Source organism: Colobus angolensis, unplaced genomic scaffold (genome assembly GCF_000951035.1).
Source record: "Colobus angolensis palliatus isolate OR3802 unplaced genomic scaffold, Cang.pa_1.0 Scaffold46, whole genome shotgun sequence".
NCBI classification, from domain to species: Eukaryota; Metazoa; Chordata; class Mammalia; order Primates; family Cercopithecidae; genus Colobus; species Colobus angolensis.
The window spans coordinates 9,978,092-9,993,328 of record NW_012118043.1 but is presented as its reverse complement, the minus strand read 5'-3'; the positions used below and the strand labels follow the sequence as shown (position 1 = coordinate 9,993,328).

The 15,237-nt window shown below is 42.2% G+C and overlaps 2 protein-coding genes and 1 long non-coding RNA gene across 9 annotated transcripts in view; 2 read left to right on the top strand and 1 right to left on the bottom strand.

Annotated features, from left to right (window-relative positions):
• Window positions 1–6,451, top strand: part of SLC35G2 (solute carrier family 35, member G2) — a 40,798-nt gene extending 34,347 nt beyond the window's left edge. For 4 of the 5 annotated variants that reach the window (XM_011958163.1, XM_011958164.1, XM_011958162.1 and 1 more), the window contains exon 2: window positions 5,004–6,451. In XM_011958163.1, coding sequence (XP_011813553.1) covers window positions 5,022–6,260 — 1,239 coding nt within the window. In that variant the 5' untranslated portion in view covers window positions 5,004–5,021 and the 3' untranslated portion in view covers window positions 6,261–6,451. The remainder of the gene's footprint in view (window positions 1–5,003) is intronic. The other variant, XM_011958166.1, reaches the window with a different exon arrangement.
• Window positions 1–13,266, bottom strand: part of LOC105523357 — a 19,871-nt gene extending 6,605 nt beyond the window's left edge. Inside the window, exons 1-2 of the long non-coding RNA XR_001003591.1 lie at window positions 12,951–13,266; window positions 9,749–9,835 (exon numbers count right to left, since the gene is read on the bottom strand). This is a non-coding gene — a long non-coding RNA (uncharacterized LOC105523357). The remainder of the gene's footprint in view (window positions 1–9,748; window positions 9,836–12,950) is intronic.
• A 144-nt stretch (window positions 13,267–13,410) lies between these two features.
• Window positions 13,411–15,237, top strand: part of NCK1 (NCK adaptor protein 1) — a 118,122-nt gene continuing 116,295 nt past the window's right edge. The window contains exon 1 of one of the 3 annotated variants that reach the window (XM_011958157.1): window positions 13,411–13,522. The gene's annotated coding sequence lies outside the window, so the exon portion shown is untranslated. Of the gene's footprint in view, window positions 13,557–15,237 lie in introns of all 3 variants that reach the window. The other 2 variants (XM_011958159.1, XM_011958160.1) reach the window with 2 other exon arrangements.

The window sequence follows — 15,237 nt, the reverse complement described above, 5'->3', positions numbered from 1 at the left end:
GTGTGTGTGTGTGTGTGTGTAACGAATCTGCACATGTACTCCCTGAACCTAAAAAAAATTATGTATTATAGTACCTAATTTTTATTGTGTGCTAAATACACAAGTTATGCCATTTAATTTACATATATTTTATCATTATACTTTGTAATACTCATAGGTAATAAGTATTATTATCTTTTATACATGTAGAAACTAAAGTTTATGAAAACAAAATCATGTACCCAAAGTCATGATTAATAAGGGGTAAAGTTGAACCCAACTTTTTTTTTTTACTTTAAATCCTGTGCTTTTATTTATTTTTATTTTTTATTTTTGACACAAGTTCTCACTGTCTCTCCCAGGCTGAAGTGCAGTGGTGCGATCTTGGCTCACTGCAACCTCTGCCTCCTGGGTTCAAGTTAATCTGGTGTCTCAGCCTCCCAAGTAGCTGGGACTACAGGCATGTGGCACCACACCCCAGCTAATTTTCTGTATTTTTGGTAGAGATGAGGTTTCACCATGTTGGTTAGGCTGGTCTCAAACCCCTGACCTCAAGTGATCTGCCCGCCTCAGCCTCCCAAAAGTGCTGGAAAATGATATTGATGGACCCAAGTGACACAGTTTGTGCCAGCATATTGAGAGATTGGATCCTTCTAAATTCTTCGTTCTGCTCATGACCAGTTGCCATACACCGCGGAATGTCAACTGCCTACAAGGTAAATTTCACATTGGTTGACTCACACTTCCTATCACTCCTGATAATGCACTCATGGTTTATGGGTTGTTTTAGTAGTATGTGGTGAACTATAAGCTGTTACAATGGGAGAAGTTTTTTTTTTAAACCTCTTAAAAGTTGATGTATATATATATCCTTACCACTAAGCATAACTTTTGAATTAGGCATGTGGCAATTCCTTTCTTGATGTTTTTAGGGAAAATGAGCCAAATAATATTTTAAAAAATGTATAAGCCAGGCTAGTTTCTATCCTTTCTTCTATTAAACTCAGGATCACACAAGTAGGCACAAGTGTGCACAAATATTTATGCCTTACATTGTTCTGAGAATTAGTAAAAGAATATCTTGAAAGCATGATATAACTTTGTATTTGTGTCCAATAATACAACACACAAAGTTGTTGAATTAAAAAATAATAATGCCGCGGGGCGTGGTAGCTCACGCCTGTAATTCCAGCATTTTGAGAGGCCGAGGTGTGCTTACTGCTTGAACCCAGGAGTTTGAGATCATCGTGGGCAACATGGCAAAACCCTGTCTCTATAGAAAGTGTAAAAAATAGCCAGGAGGGATGGTGTGCAAGTGTCTCAGCTGAGGCTGAGGTGGGAGGATTGCTTGAGCCCTGGAGGTTGAAGCTGCAGTGAGCAGTGATCACACCATTGCACTCCAGCCTGGGCAACACAGTGAGACCCTGTCTCAAAATAATTATTATTTGACATATCAAATTTGGGCACAGTTGACTAGAAACAAAATTCCACTGAGTTGACACAGCTAGATCACAAAATTATTAGATTACAAAATACTAGGTTAGAAGTACTACTGCAGATGTTTAAACAAGGAAGAAAAACATACAAGTGGCTAGAGGTCAGGAAAGGCTTGTTTCTTTTCTTTTTTTTTTTTTTTTTGAGACGGAGTCTCGCTCTGTCGCCCGGGCTGGAGTGCAGTGGCCGGATCTCAGCTCACTGCAAGCTCCACCTCCCGGGTTGATGCCATTCTCCTGCCTCAGCCTCCCGAGTAGCTGGGACTACAGGCGCCCGCCACCTCGCCCGGCTAGCTTTTTGTATTTTTTTTTTAGTAGAGACGGGGTTTCACCGTGTTAGCCAGGATGGTCTTGATCTCCTGACCTTGTGATCCGCCCGTCTCGGCCTCCCAAAGTGCTGGGATTACAGGCTTGAGCCACTGTGCCTGGCCAGGCTTGTTTCTAAAAGATAGAATTTGTACTGGGCCTTTAAAGATGAACAGTGTTGGCTGGGGAGGCTAAGGCAGGAGAATGGCATGAACCCGGGAGGTGGAGCTTGCAGTGAGCCGAGATCGCACTACTGCACTCCAGCCTGGGTGAAGAGTGAGACTCCGTCGCAAAGGGAGATGAACAGTGTTTACAAGTTGGAGCAGAAGGGAAACTAGTGAGAATAAAAGCTTAGGGTACATATGGAGAATAAGGACGGGGAAGACACTGGACTGACTGCTCAGAGCAAAGTATGCATGTTGAAGAGCTAAGTACTGATAGGAGCTAGATTAGCCAGGGTATTGAGAGCCTGGCAGAGTAGCTGAGATTTGATAAGGTAGAGATTAGTAAATCACTGTAGGTTCTTGAATGGGGAAAGCTTGAGAAAAGTTGTTTTTTTTGTTTTGTTTTGAGTCTTTTAAAGGCAGATCAATGTGACAGTGGGATAATATAGATAAATTTTAGAGAAGGACTGGGATTCAAGGGAGGCTAGTTAGGATGCTGTTGCAATATTCTAGATAGGAATTCCCAATAACCGAAACCACAATTATAAAAGTTACATAGAATTGGAGGAGAAAGGGAAAAACTGAGGAATATTTCAAAGACAAAAACACTAAGATTAGTGACCAAATGCAAGTAAGATGGCAGAAAAGATAATTCAGAGTATTCCCTAATCTCTAGCTTGGGGAACTGGAGAAATTGTGGTATCACAAACATAAATGAGGACATTAGGAAAAAAATCTATTTGGGAGAACAAGACTATTCAATTTGGGATTATTGAAGCTGAAGCTATGATTTGACATGTCCTGGCAAAAGTTGGAAATAAAGAACAATCAGATTAGCCTGATAGTGGTGTGCAGGAAGAAGGACTGCAAATGGGACATCCAGGCTAGGAAACAGAAGGGTTTGGAGGCACAGGTGATACTTTTTTCATGACTTCTTCCAGCTGAAGGTGGTGCCTTTTCAAAAAGAAAGGAGTAAATAGGAATACAACAGTTGGCTCCCTAGATGGTGTCAAAGAACAAAATGAGATTTTATTTCTGGGCCATTGTTTAAGATCTTGGAACTGATGAGTTTTTGGCAAGAAATCGGGGAGTCACGAGGAAGAAAAAAAAGATTTTCTTTCTTTTTCTTTTTTTTGAGATGGAGTCTTGCTCTGTTGCTGACGCTGGAGTGCAGTGGCACAATCTCGGCTCACTGCAACCTCCGTCTCCTGGGTTCAGGCAATTATCCTACCTCAGCCTCCTGAGTACCTGGGATTACAGGTGCGCGCCAGCACACCCAGCTAGTTTTTGTATTTCTAGTAGAGACGGGGTTTTACCATGTTGGCCAGGCAGGTCTCGAACTCCTGACCTCAGGCGATCCGCCTACCTCGGCCTCCCAAAATGCTCGGATTACAGGCATGAGCCAGAGTGCTTGGCCTCTTTTTTGTTTTTTAAGTGGGAGGAGAGGAATCATTGGGAAAGAAATAGGAAATTGCTGAAAGGAAAGAAAGAACCAAGTGAAAAAATAAAGGTCTAAAAGAAATAATAATATTGTAGAAGATACCCAGTGTTTCATAAAGTTGTTACAGGTAAAAGGAAGCCAAATTTATTGCTAACATTTATTGAGAGTTTACTATATGCCAGCACTGTGGCAGATTGTTTATGTGCATTATTTTATTTAACTCTTACAGTAAGTTCAACTTTTTTTTTCCCCACTTGACATTATATAGTGGACATCGTGTTTTTTTTTTTCTTTTTTGAGACAGAGTCTCTGTCACCCAGGCTGGAGTGCAGTAGCACAATCTTGGCTCACTGCAACCTCTGCTTCCTGGATTCATGTGATTCTCATGCCTCAGTCTCCTGAGTAGCTGGGATTACAGACACATACCACCAGGCCTGGCTAAATTTTGTATTTTAGTAGAGATGGCGTTTCACCATCTTGGCCAGGCTGGCCAACTCCTCTCAAACTCCTGGCCTCAAGTGATCCGCCAGCCTCAGCCTCCCAAAGTGCTGGGACTACAGGCATGAGCCACTGTGCCTACATTGTCATTTTTAATAGATAGATAGCATAGTATTCCATTGTATGAACATTCATGATAGTAAGCTACAATGAACTCTCCTGTATGTATATTTTTGCCACATTTTTTGGTATATTCTTTTTCTTAAGTAACAGATAAACATTTTAATTCTAATTTTTTTGGATAATATCACAATTCAAAAATAAAAATGTAAAAAAATATATAACAAAAAGGTTTTCTTCCATTTGTGTTCCTCCTGTCACCTGAACCACTATTAGTTTTCTTGGTATCTTTATATAATTTGTTATGTAAGCAGATATAAATATGTATTATTATTCCCCCCCTTTTTTTATTCAGAATATAAAAAGCATATTGTGATCATCTCTTTAGCATAAAATCTTAAAAGTGGTATTGCTGAGTAGAGGGTAGTTAAAATCTTAATACATATGGCCCAGTTGCTCATGAGCGAGGTTGTACAATTTAACCTTTCTACCAACAATGCGTGAGTGTTACTAAATTCATGTTATTTATGTTCTAATTTCAGTGTATTTTTATATCTCAAAACTTATGGGGCGTCCAGAATAAATATTTAAAAATCACTATAATTTATAAGGTGAATTCTGGTATTATACAGAATTGATTATACAAAATACTTTGGACTTATAATTTATAACAGACAAATGGACCCAATGAGAAGGAAAGGTTTGACCTAAGTTATTATTTATCTTTCTGTATTTTGCTTGTTGGATAGGTAGAGAAACAGGTAGAAAAGATGGAAAAATCCATTTGTAGTATAAAGCTAGAAAATAGAGCTGAATGAAACAAGTAAGCAAAGAGAAATGGGGACAGACTTCAGATGAGAGTGAAAAAAGGGTAAACAATTCCAGTAGGTACCATAATCTGATAAGGCATATTGCCAGATCATCTCTTTTTTTTTTTTTTTTTTTTCTGGACTACTGTTACAGCCTCTACTTTCTATCATTGAATTGGTGCATATGATTATAATAGGAATTAAATTTTCAATGAAATGAATGTCTATTTGTCATTTTTTTTTCTTTAAATAGAATTGATTATCTGAAGAAATGGATACTTCGCCCTCCAAAAAATATCCAGTTAAAAAACGGGTGAAAATACATCCCAACACAGTGATGGTGAAATATACTTCTCATTATCCCCAGCCTGGGGATGATGGATATGAAGAAATCAATGAAGACTATGGAAATTTTATGGAAGAAAATCCAAAGAAAGGTCTGCTGAGTGAAATGAAAAAAAAAGGAAGAACTTTCTTTGGAACCACGGATACCCTACCTCAACCAACAGAAGACCCAATGATCAATGAGATTGGACAATTCCAGAGCTTTGCAGAAAAAAACATTTTTCAGTCCCGAAAAATGTGGATAGTGCTGTTTGGATCTGCTTTGGCTCATGGATGTGTAGCTCTTATCACTAGGCTTGTTTCTGACCGGTCTAAAGTTCCATCTCTAGAACTGATTTTTATCCGTTCTGTTTTGCAGGTCTTATCTGTGTTAGTTGTGTGTTACTATCAGGAGGCCCCCTTTGGACCCAGTGGATACAGATTACGACTCTTTTTTTATGGTGTATGCAATGTCATTTCTATCACTTGTGCTTATACATCATTTTCAATAGTCCCTCCCAGCAATGGGACCACTATGTGGAGAGCCACAACTACAGTCTTCAGTGCCATTTTGGCTTTTTTACTCGTAGATGAGAAAATGGCTTATGTTGACATGGCTACAGTTGTTTGCAGCATCTTAGGTGTTTGTCTTGTCATGATCCCCAACATTGTTGATGAAGATAATTCTTTGTTAAATGCCTGGAAAGAAGCCTTTGGGTACACCATGACTGTGATGGCTGGACTGACCACCGCTCTTTCAATGATAGTATATAGATCCATCAAGGAGAAGATCAGCATGTGGACTGCACTGTTTACCTTTGGTTGGACAGGGACAATTTGGGGAATATCTACTATGTTCATTCTTCAAGAACCCATCATCCCATTAGATGGAGAAACCTGGAGTTACCTCATTGCTATATGTGTCTGTTCTACTGCAGCCTTCTTAGGAGTTTATTATGCCTTGGACAAATTCCATCCAGCTTTGGTTAGCACAGTACAACATTTGGAGATTGTGGTAGCTATGGTCTTGCAGCTTCTCGTGCTGCACATATTTCCTAGTATCTATGATGTTTTTGGAGGGGTAATCATTATGATTAGTGTTTTTGTCCTTGCTGGCTATAAACTTTACTGGAGGAATTTAAGAAGGCAGGACTACCAGGAAATACTAGACTCTCCCATTAAATGAATACCTGATTATGATTATCTCCTTAATGTTCAATTATTAATACGTATACTGCCATTTTAATGTTTACCTATGAATGTCTTTTGTGTTATATAATTGACAGAGTGCTATGTAATATATATACAAATGCAGAAAATTTATTCTAGTCTAATATATTCAAATACAAATATTAAATATATAAAATACGTTATGAATCTGGTATCTTTATTGGTATTTATCGGTGTCTTTCCAGGTGAATTGCAGTAGAAGGAGAATGTTAACTGCTATTACTAAATAATAAAAGACTCAAAGAAATGACTCCTTTCAGATGGAACTGAAGTTCAGAAATTAGAAATGTTAATGTTCAACAAAACTCCTTCATTTGTGAAAAATACACTATAAGGTGAAATGTTGAACACCAAACCCTGTTTTGTCATCTGCTTGCATTAGAAAACTAGAAGTCATAGGGCTGGGTAAGGGAGTCTGAGTTGAGGCAGGAAAAGAGGAAACAAGGGAAAAGAAGTGGCTTTTTAATGACAATGGGTGGTTGTCCAAAGTTAGAACAGGAAATTGGTCTTCCCCTTATTATGGCCACATTAGGTGATACATAGGAAACAGAAATAGGGAGAAGTGTGGATTCTCACCAGTCCCACCTAGTCCATGCCATTTTGTCCCCGATGTTCGGAGACTTAATGTTGGGGTAGGGTCTGCTTATCCTCAGTTATGTAGATCTCTTCCAAGGCTGCCCTTGTTTATGATTTTGTGGCTAATGTATGTGTGAACTGCAGTAAAGGTACTCCTTACTCCTGAAAAAGGCACCAACAGTAATCACAGTATAGCAGAAAATTGACATGGTATCCTGACATTCTTTTCAAAAAGGTCTAAAAGTCTGTAAAAGGATATATGATGGCATTAAGTCTAATTTTGGCCATTCTTACCAATTTAGCACAAATAAATGATATGGTGCTGGTTATTAAACTATTGTCTCAGGTCCACATTCCCCCTTCTACACTTTCCTCTGTAATGCTATGGCTCAAACCCTGCAAACTACATTTTTTATGCCAGCTGGTGTCTCACTAGGTTCCATCAATAAAGGGCATTAGAGGGAGTCTGGAAGGCAGAAGGCAGGAAGGGACTTCCTCCTTTCCATTTGTTTGCAGTTTCTGTCACTGTTATCCTAGCAACAAGCAAGAGCCCTTTGCCCCAGCAGCAGCAACTGATTTCAGCCTTGAGCTTCTTTTGACATCCTCCCCACCCACAACTAGTCTCATCATATCCTTCCCCAAAGTAGAAGGATCAGCCAGACAGCATCCTCTCGGGGGTCTGAGCAATACTCAGCCAGGTCATTTGTCTAGAGTTTCTGAGACCTCATAGTCCACCTTGATTCCCCCTTCTCATTAGATCTAACATTGATAGCTGCTCCCTGCAGCTATCACCTCTGGGTGACCTCAGTGTTCCCTTTTTGCTTTTTCAGTCAATGAAAACTCAATACTAAATCCTCTCTGTAGTAATACCATCTAATTTCTGATTTCCTAAAATATCTCTAAACCTTCCCCAAAGGAAACTACAGCCATCAGCAGGGTACTGTGCTTTGGGAAAATGTCAACATTTAGGGATTACTAGACAGTGGCTCTCAGTAGAAATTATGCAAACTGAAACACAGAAAAAGATTTGGAAAAAGAATGAACAGAGCCTAAATGACCTGTACCTTAGTACCTGTACCTTAGTACTGAGAAGTCTAGCATGAGTTTAATTGTAGTCCCAGAAGAAGAAGAGAAACAGAATGGGATAGAAAAAAAAATATTTGAAGAAATACTGGATAAAAGTCTTCCAAATTTGATAGAAGAATTAAAAAAGGGCCAGGCGCAGTAGCTCAAGCCTGTAATCCCAGGGGCTCAAGCTCCCGCCCATGGGAGGCTGACACGGGTGGATCACGAGGTCAGGAGATGGAGACCATCCTGGCTAACACGGTGAAACCCCGTCTCTACTAAAAGATACAAAAAAACTAGCCGGGCGAGGTGGCAGGCGCCTGTAGTCCCAGCTACTCAGGAGGCTGAGGCAGGAGAATGGCGTAAACCCGGGAGGTGGAGCTTGCAGTGAGCTGAGATCCGGCCACTGCACTGCAGCCTGGGCGTCAGTGCGAGACTCCGTCTCAAAAAAAAAAGAATTAAAAAAGAAAGAAAGAAAATGAGAAAACAGCAACCCACAGATCTAGAGAATGAAATGAACCCCAAGCAGGATAAACAGAAAACCAAAACAAACATCACAGTGTAATGAAACATCACAGTGTAACTTTTGATAAATATAATGAAAATCTTAAAAGCATTCATAGAAAAAGACACCTAGAAACATCAGTGTAACTTTTGATAAACAAATACAAACAAAATCTTAAAAGCATTCATAGAAAAAGACATAAGACATACAAGAAAACAATGATAAGAATTACAACTAGTTTCTCACAGAAACAATGGAGGCTGGAAGACAAGAATGACATCTTTAAAGTGCTGAAAACCAAAACAAAAACACCCTATGATGGCTTCTCATTGCCTATAGAATAAACTGTAACGTGCTTGACTTCCATAACCTGGTTATTGATTGTATTTCTAGCTATCTTTTGCTCTAGCAATATTCTACTGTTGTTTAATGCCTTTTTATTATGCAGGCTCCTCTATGTGGACAGCTTTTTTCTAGTTAATTGCCTGACTAACCTGACCACACAACTCCTTTCCCCTGTGGCTTAATATCCTCCTTGCACCTATCTATTTTTGTTATTTACTAAACTAATAACAAATATCTGTTTACATTTCATTCTCTGACACTGGTTTGAGCATTTTTTTTTTTTTGAGATGGAGTCTTGCTCTGTTGCCCAGGCTGGAGTGCAATGGCTTGATCTTGGCTTACTGCAATCTCTGCCTTTTGGGTTCAAGCTATTCTGCCTCAGCCTCCCAAGTAGCTGGGATTACAGGCGCATACCACCACGCCAGGCTAATTTTTTTTGTATTTTTAGTAGAGATGGAGTTTCACCATCTTGGCCAGGCTGGTTTTGAACTCCTGACCTTATGATCCACCAGTTTCAGCCTCCCAAAGTACTGGGATTACAAGCGTAAGCCACCGCACCTGGACTCTCTGTAACAATTTCTAACTATAAGCTATCAGGTTTCTGGGAAAGGTCTTGACATGGAGGCTCATTTTTCCCTTTCTTGTGTTCCCAAATTCTTTTATTTGGGATTAATAAAGTAAGCCACCTGCGTGTTTTTAATCGTAGACAGATTAGCTGCCCATATCCAAAGCGCCACCTGTAGTCCCTAGATAAGTTCTGTTTTTGTTTTGAGACGTGGTGTGATCATAGCTCATTGCAGCCTGAAATTCCTGGGCTCAAGCCATCCTCCCACCTCAGCCTCCAGAGTGGCTGGGACTACAGGCACATGCCACTATGCCCAGCTGATTAAAAAAAATTTTGTAGAGACAGGATCTAGCTCTGTTGCCAGGGCTGATCATAAGTTTCGACTTACATTTTCTTGTCGCCTGATTCTGGTTAGTCCCTGATCCACTCAGCACTAATTAGCAAGGCTGATTCCTGTTTTTTGGTTTGAGTTCCCCTGAAAGAGAGGAAGCAGCAGCCATGTGCATGTTTATATTTGGAAGTTGGGGAGACAGACTGTGAAAGGAAGTCTCTGGGACAGCTCCCACCCCATGAAAACATGTACTGCATCCCTTCTAAGTGCAATTTCATAAATGCCTTTCTGCCTATCTGCCCTTCCAGTCTATGCTTTCCTTTTTCATTGCTGTTTCCTTATTCTTCTTCTTTGACTCTTTTGCATATATTTTTGGAGGTTTCTTAAATTTTTTTTTCAGAGTTCCTGGTAAGAATGAGTGATGAGAAAGATTAAAGAAGGAAAATTAAGATAAAGTGGCTGGGTGCTGTGGCTCACGCCTGTAATCCCAACATTTTGGGAGGCTGAGGTGGGTGGATCACCTGAGGTCAGGAGTTTGAGACCAGCCTGACCAACACTGTGAAACCCATCTCTACTAAAATTACAAAAAATTAGCCAGGTGTGGTGGTGTGCGCCTGTATTCCCAGCAACTTGGGAGGCTGATGCAGGAGAATTGCTTGAACCCGGGAGGTGGAGGCTGCAGTGAGCTGAGGTGGTGCCACTGTACTCCAGCCTGGGCAAAAAAGCAAGACTCCATCTCAAAAAAAAAAAAAAAAAAATCTGAATGTATGACTTAAGCATATTTTTTTCTGGGTTAATTTTCTCCACTTAAGGTGGTGGTAAGCTACATGAAGGCAAGAACTGTATTTCTGTCTTTTACCTGTTGTATTTGATTTCACACCTTCTCCCTCCATCAGATGTTAAGTATGTAATTAGAATTAAAATTGAGCCAGGCTGTGCTAACAATTTGATGGGTGATTTTGCAGCAATAGTTTTAACTCTGGACAAGTTTCTTCAAAAATGAATATAATATTAATATCTCAGTCTGTAAACTTTATAAAATGTATCAACAAATAAAACCATTGTATTAGCTTGGGCTGCCATAACAAAATACTAGATTGGGTGGCTTACACAACAGAAGTTTATTTTTTCAAAGTTCTGTTAGGTTGGGAGGTCCAAAAGAGGGTGCCGGCATGGTCAGTTTTGGGTGAGGGCTCTCTCACTGGCTTGCAGATGTCTGTTTTGCTGTGTTCTCAAATGGAGAGAGCTCTCTGGTGCCACTTTCTATAAAGACATTAATCTTATGGGATTAGGGCCCCACCTTTATGACCTAATTTAATTTTTATTACCTCCCTAAAGGCCTGGCCCCAAATAGAGATGGTCCCTGACTTAAGATTTTTTTGACTTTATGATGGTGCAAAAGCCATATGCACTCTAGAATCTGTACTTTGAGTACCCATAAAACCATCCAGTTTTTCATTCAGTATTTAGATTACATGAAATAATACTTTATTAAAAAATAAGCTTTCTGTTAGATGATTTTGCCTAACTGAAGGCTAATGTAAGTATTCTGAGCACGTTTTAGGTAGGCTACACTAAGTTATGATGTTTGGTAGGTTAGAAGCATTAAATGCATTTTTGACTTACGATCTTTTCAACTTATGGTATTTTCAATTTATGGTGGGTTTATTGGAACATAACCCCTTTGTAAGTTGAGGAACATTTATATAGTCACATTAGGAGTGAGGGCTTCAGCATATGAATTTTTTGGGGGGATGCAATTCAGTCCATACCAGTCATGATAAAACATGCAAAGCTATTTAAACCCTTAGAATAAACTCAAAATCCACCGCCAATATTCACTTTGGATGCCAATAATAGAATGTAGACATAGAGTAGCTGTTGCCCAGTTTCATGGTCTACTTGTCTCAGCCAACCTGAGGATAGTACAGCATAGACAGATAAATTTGTGCTTGACCTTGTGATCCTACATATGGCAGGTTGTCTTAGTCCCTTTAGGGCTGCTAGAAAGGAATAGCCAAGGCTGGATAATTTATAAATAAAAAAGGTTTATTTAGCTTATGGTTCTGATGTCTGGAAAAGTTCAAGACTGAGCATCTGCATCTAATGGGAGCTTAAGACTGCTTATACTCACAGCAGAAGGCAAAGGAGAGCTGGTGTGTGCAGAGATTACATGGCCAGAGAGGAAGAAAAAGAAGGGAAGTGCGACGTTCTTTTTAACCAGCTCTCGCGGAAATACAGAGTTACCCCCTTCCCAGGGAGGACGTTAATCTATTCATGAAGGAACCACCTCCATGACCCAACACTGCCCATTAGTCCCTACCTCCAACACTGGGGATCAAGTTTCAACAGGAGGTTTAGGGGGACAAACATCTAAATTACAGCACAGGCTAACTACATGCATGCATTACCAATCAAATAATTTTTAAGTTAAATGCAGAAAACTGCAAACTTTTGAGGCTTATAGCCAGGGCCAGGATTAAAATAAGTATTAATGCCTTAAACAGTATTTACTGACCATCTACTCTACTACAAGGCCCTAAGGAGAAACTGAACAGACATGGTTCCTGATTCAGTGGAGTTTACAATCTAGGTAGGGATACAGGCAAACCATTTCAATAGCTCGGATGGAGAAAATACCTATGCTCCAAAGAAGGTACCTAACTCAGCAAACTTCCCTGAGGAGCGACCCTAAACTGAGCCACAAAGATGGTTAAGAAGAAATGAGGCGGCTGAGCGTGGTGGCTCACGCCTGTAATCCCAGCACTTTGGGAGGCCGAGGCTGGCGGATCACGAGGACAAGAGATCGAGACTATCCTGGCCAACATGGTGAAACCCCGTCTCTACTAAAAATACAAAAAAAAAAAAAAAAAATCTAGCTGGGCGTGGTGGTACACGCCTGTAGTCCCAGCTACTCGGGAGGCTGAGGCAGGAGAATCTCGAACCCGGAGGCGGAGGTTGCAGTGAGCCGAGATCGCGCCACTGCACTTCAACCTGGCGACAGAGCCAAACTCGTCTCAAAAAAAAAAAAAAAAAAAAAGAAATGAGGCAGGTACTGGCGAGGGGAAGAACCAACTTCCAACTTACTGATACCTCAGCCAGTGGCTGGAGCCCTAATAATGGGCAGACCTGGCTCCGAAGGTCCTCTTCATAACACTACTGCCAAGAATGTAATGTAAGTAAGCTGCCCAAGCACGAGGACACTTTTAGCGGGCCCTCAGCTTCTTTTGGTCTGTGCCTCAAATTAAACACGTCTTACATTTCTCCCAGGTCCCAATTTTCAGGTCTGCTTTTCTTTGTTTTTCTTTGTCGCTCCCCGCTCCTAAGAACCTTTCGCTGGGAAGACATTCTTCAAGTGCAGAAACCGGGGGAAGCTCCCAGAGCAGTGGGGGCTGAACTCAGGACACAGTCATTCTCGCTGTGGAGTCTCTCCTGCGGCGCTGAGGAGGAAGGCTCAAAGTAACCAGCCAGAGTAATCGCAGAGGGAAAAGCCAAAACGGTTGTGCTCGGGCCCGGCGCTTCTCACCCTCTAGCTCGCTTCGCTTCGCCGCCCAGCCTCCGCTCCCTCCACACCACGCACGGCGCTTGATTGACATGTGGGCCGGCCCAATCCCAGTGCGGCACAGACCGCTGTCGCATCAGGGACCGGGAAAGGGGGCGACTGAACCTATCAGATTGGGCCGAGAGTGGGTTTCCTGCCCGCGCGGATCCGCCTGCCCACCGCGCGTGCCCCGCCCCTCTCCCGAGAGCTACGCGTCGGCGGCGGAGCGCAGGCCTAGTGCCGTTACGGCCATCACGGCGGCCGCGGTGGCGTCCTGGAGCTCTCCTCAGGTGAGCTGGAGCTGCCCGGCTCGGCAGCAGGAAGGTGAGACGGCCTCGCTGGCAGGCAGACACACACCCACTCCCCTTCAGTCCGCTGTCCATCCACACAGCCTGTTACTCGCTGCGTTGCTTCCTCTTACCCGCTGAGTTAGCCCCGGGGGCGCTGTCTGCAGGCTAGGAGCTGAGCCGGAGGGGGCGCGGAGGCTGCTCAGAGGGTCCGAACTTATGCACCGGGATTCCCCGAGGCCCTCGGGGCATTGCCCCGGGGAGGGCGACCCCGCGGCCTCCTTGTCAGCCCCTGGAGGGCTGCGTCGGGGTGAGAGCCCGGGCGGCCGCCCCTGCGAGGCTGGGAGGTCGAGTGTGCGGCGCGCTGGCTGACTTGTCTGTTTTCTCCTGAAAAAGATCTTTTGCCAGCTGTGGCGTAATCCGAGGTCGGGAAGGTAGGGACGTGGTAGGAGGAAGGGCGCTTTCACCTCCAGCGCGAGAAGAGGGGAGGCGGCAGGCTGCGCGGTGCTACGGGTGGACATCTTCGGGACGCGCCCTCGCCCCTCCCCCCACCCGCCGGCCGTTTTCTAGTCCCGGGCTGTGACTTTAATTGTCTCGACCTGCTTCAGATTCGTACGCGAGTTGCTGGGGCTGTTAACTTTTGACTTGAGTTGTAATATGTTTGGTTAAAAAAAAACCATTTCGATAGGTTTTGTAACTTTTCTTCTATATTAACATACAAGTTAAATTCGCCGTTAGAAGCTCAGAAAGCTGAGTTTTGTTCAGGACTGAGGACGTAGAAACCGTAGAAAGGCTCTCGGAGTCAAACCGATGAACGTGGAGTCACCTGAACATAATTATACACGTTAGATTAGGTAAGAAGCCCTAGAAATTAGGAAAGAATGAGGTTAAGGAGAATTTCCTAACTCTTCTTTGGGTGGGGATCAAAGCAGCTCAGTGTCCCCCCAAAACGGGTAAGTGTTGCTAGGAGGTACTCATTTTTAAAATCTTACTTTGTTAGACTTAAGACAAACCATCTATAACAATTTCTTCAGCACCTGGAAACCAGTGTGTCTAAACTCTCAGCCTGAAGCGAGGTCACACAGTAAACGGAGAAATAACCTAGGAAGAAAGTTTTGTTCGGTAATTGTCAATAATATTCGTTCTTTTCTTTTTAAAACACTTTATTTTCTTGTGGTAGTGAAGTCAGTGATGTTCTTCAATAGGCATCCCATTCACAACTTGATAGTAATATGCACTGGTTGATAAATGATACTTTCTTTTCATCTTGACCACAAACTCTGAGACTTCTTTGGGAAAATTGTGATCGGTGGGAATTGTCTTTAATATCCATAACCATAGTTTGCAGAGTGTTCAGATCTACTCAGCTGTTGGCTCATGTATTAAATTTTAAAATGTGTACTTATTTTTCCAGGCATTATCTTTTGTCCAGGTTTCTGCAGTGCTTTCAGGTCCAACTAAATAAAATTTGAAACCTACGTGTAATGTTGGCCCGGCGCGGTGGCTCACGCCTGTAATCCCAGCACTTTGGGAGGCCGAGGCAGGCGGGTCACGAGGTCAGGAGATCCAGACCAGCCTGGCCAACATGGTGAAATTCCGTCTCTACTAAAAATACAAAAATTAGCCGGGCGTGGTGGCACGCGCCTGTAATCCCAGTTGATTGGTAGTCTGAGGCAGGAGAATTGCATGAACCAGGGGGTCGGAGGTTGCAGTGAGCC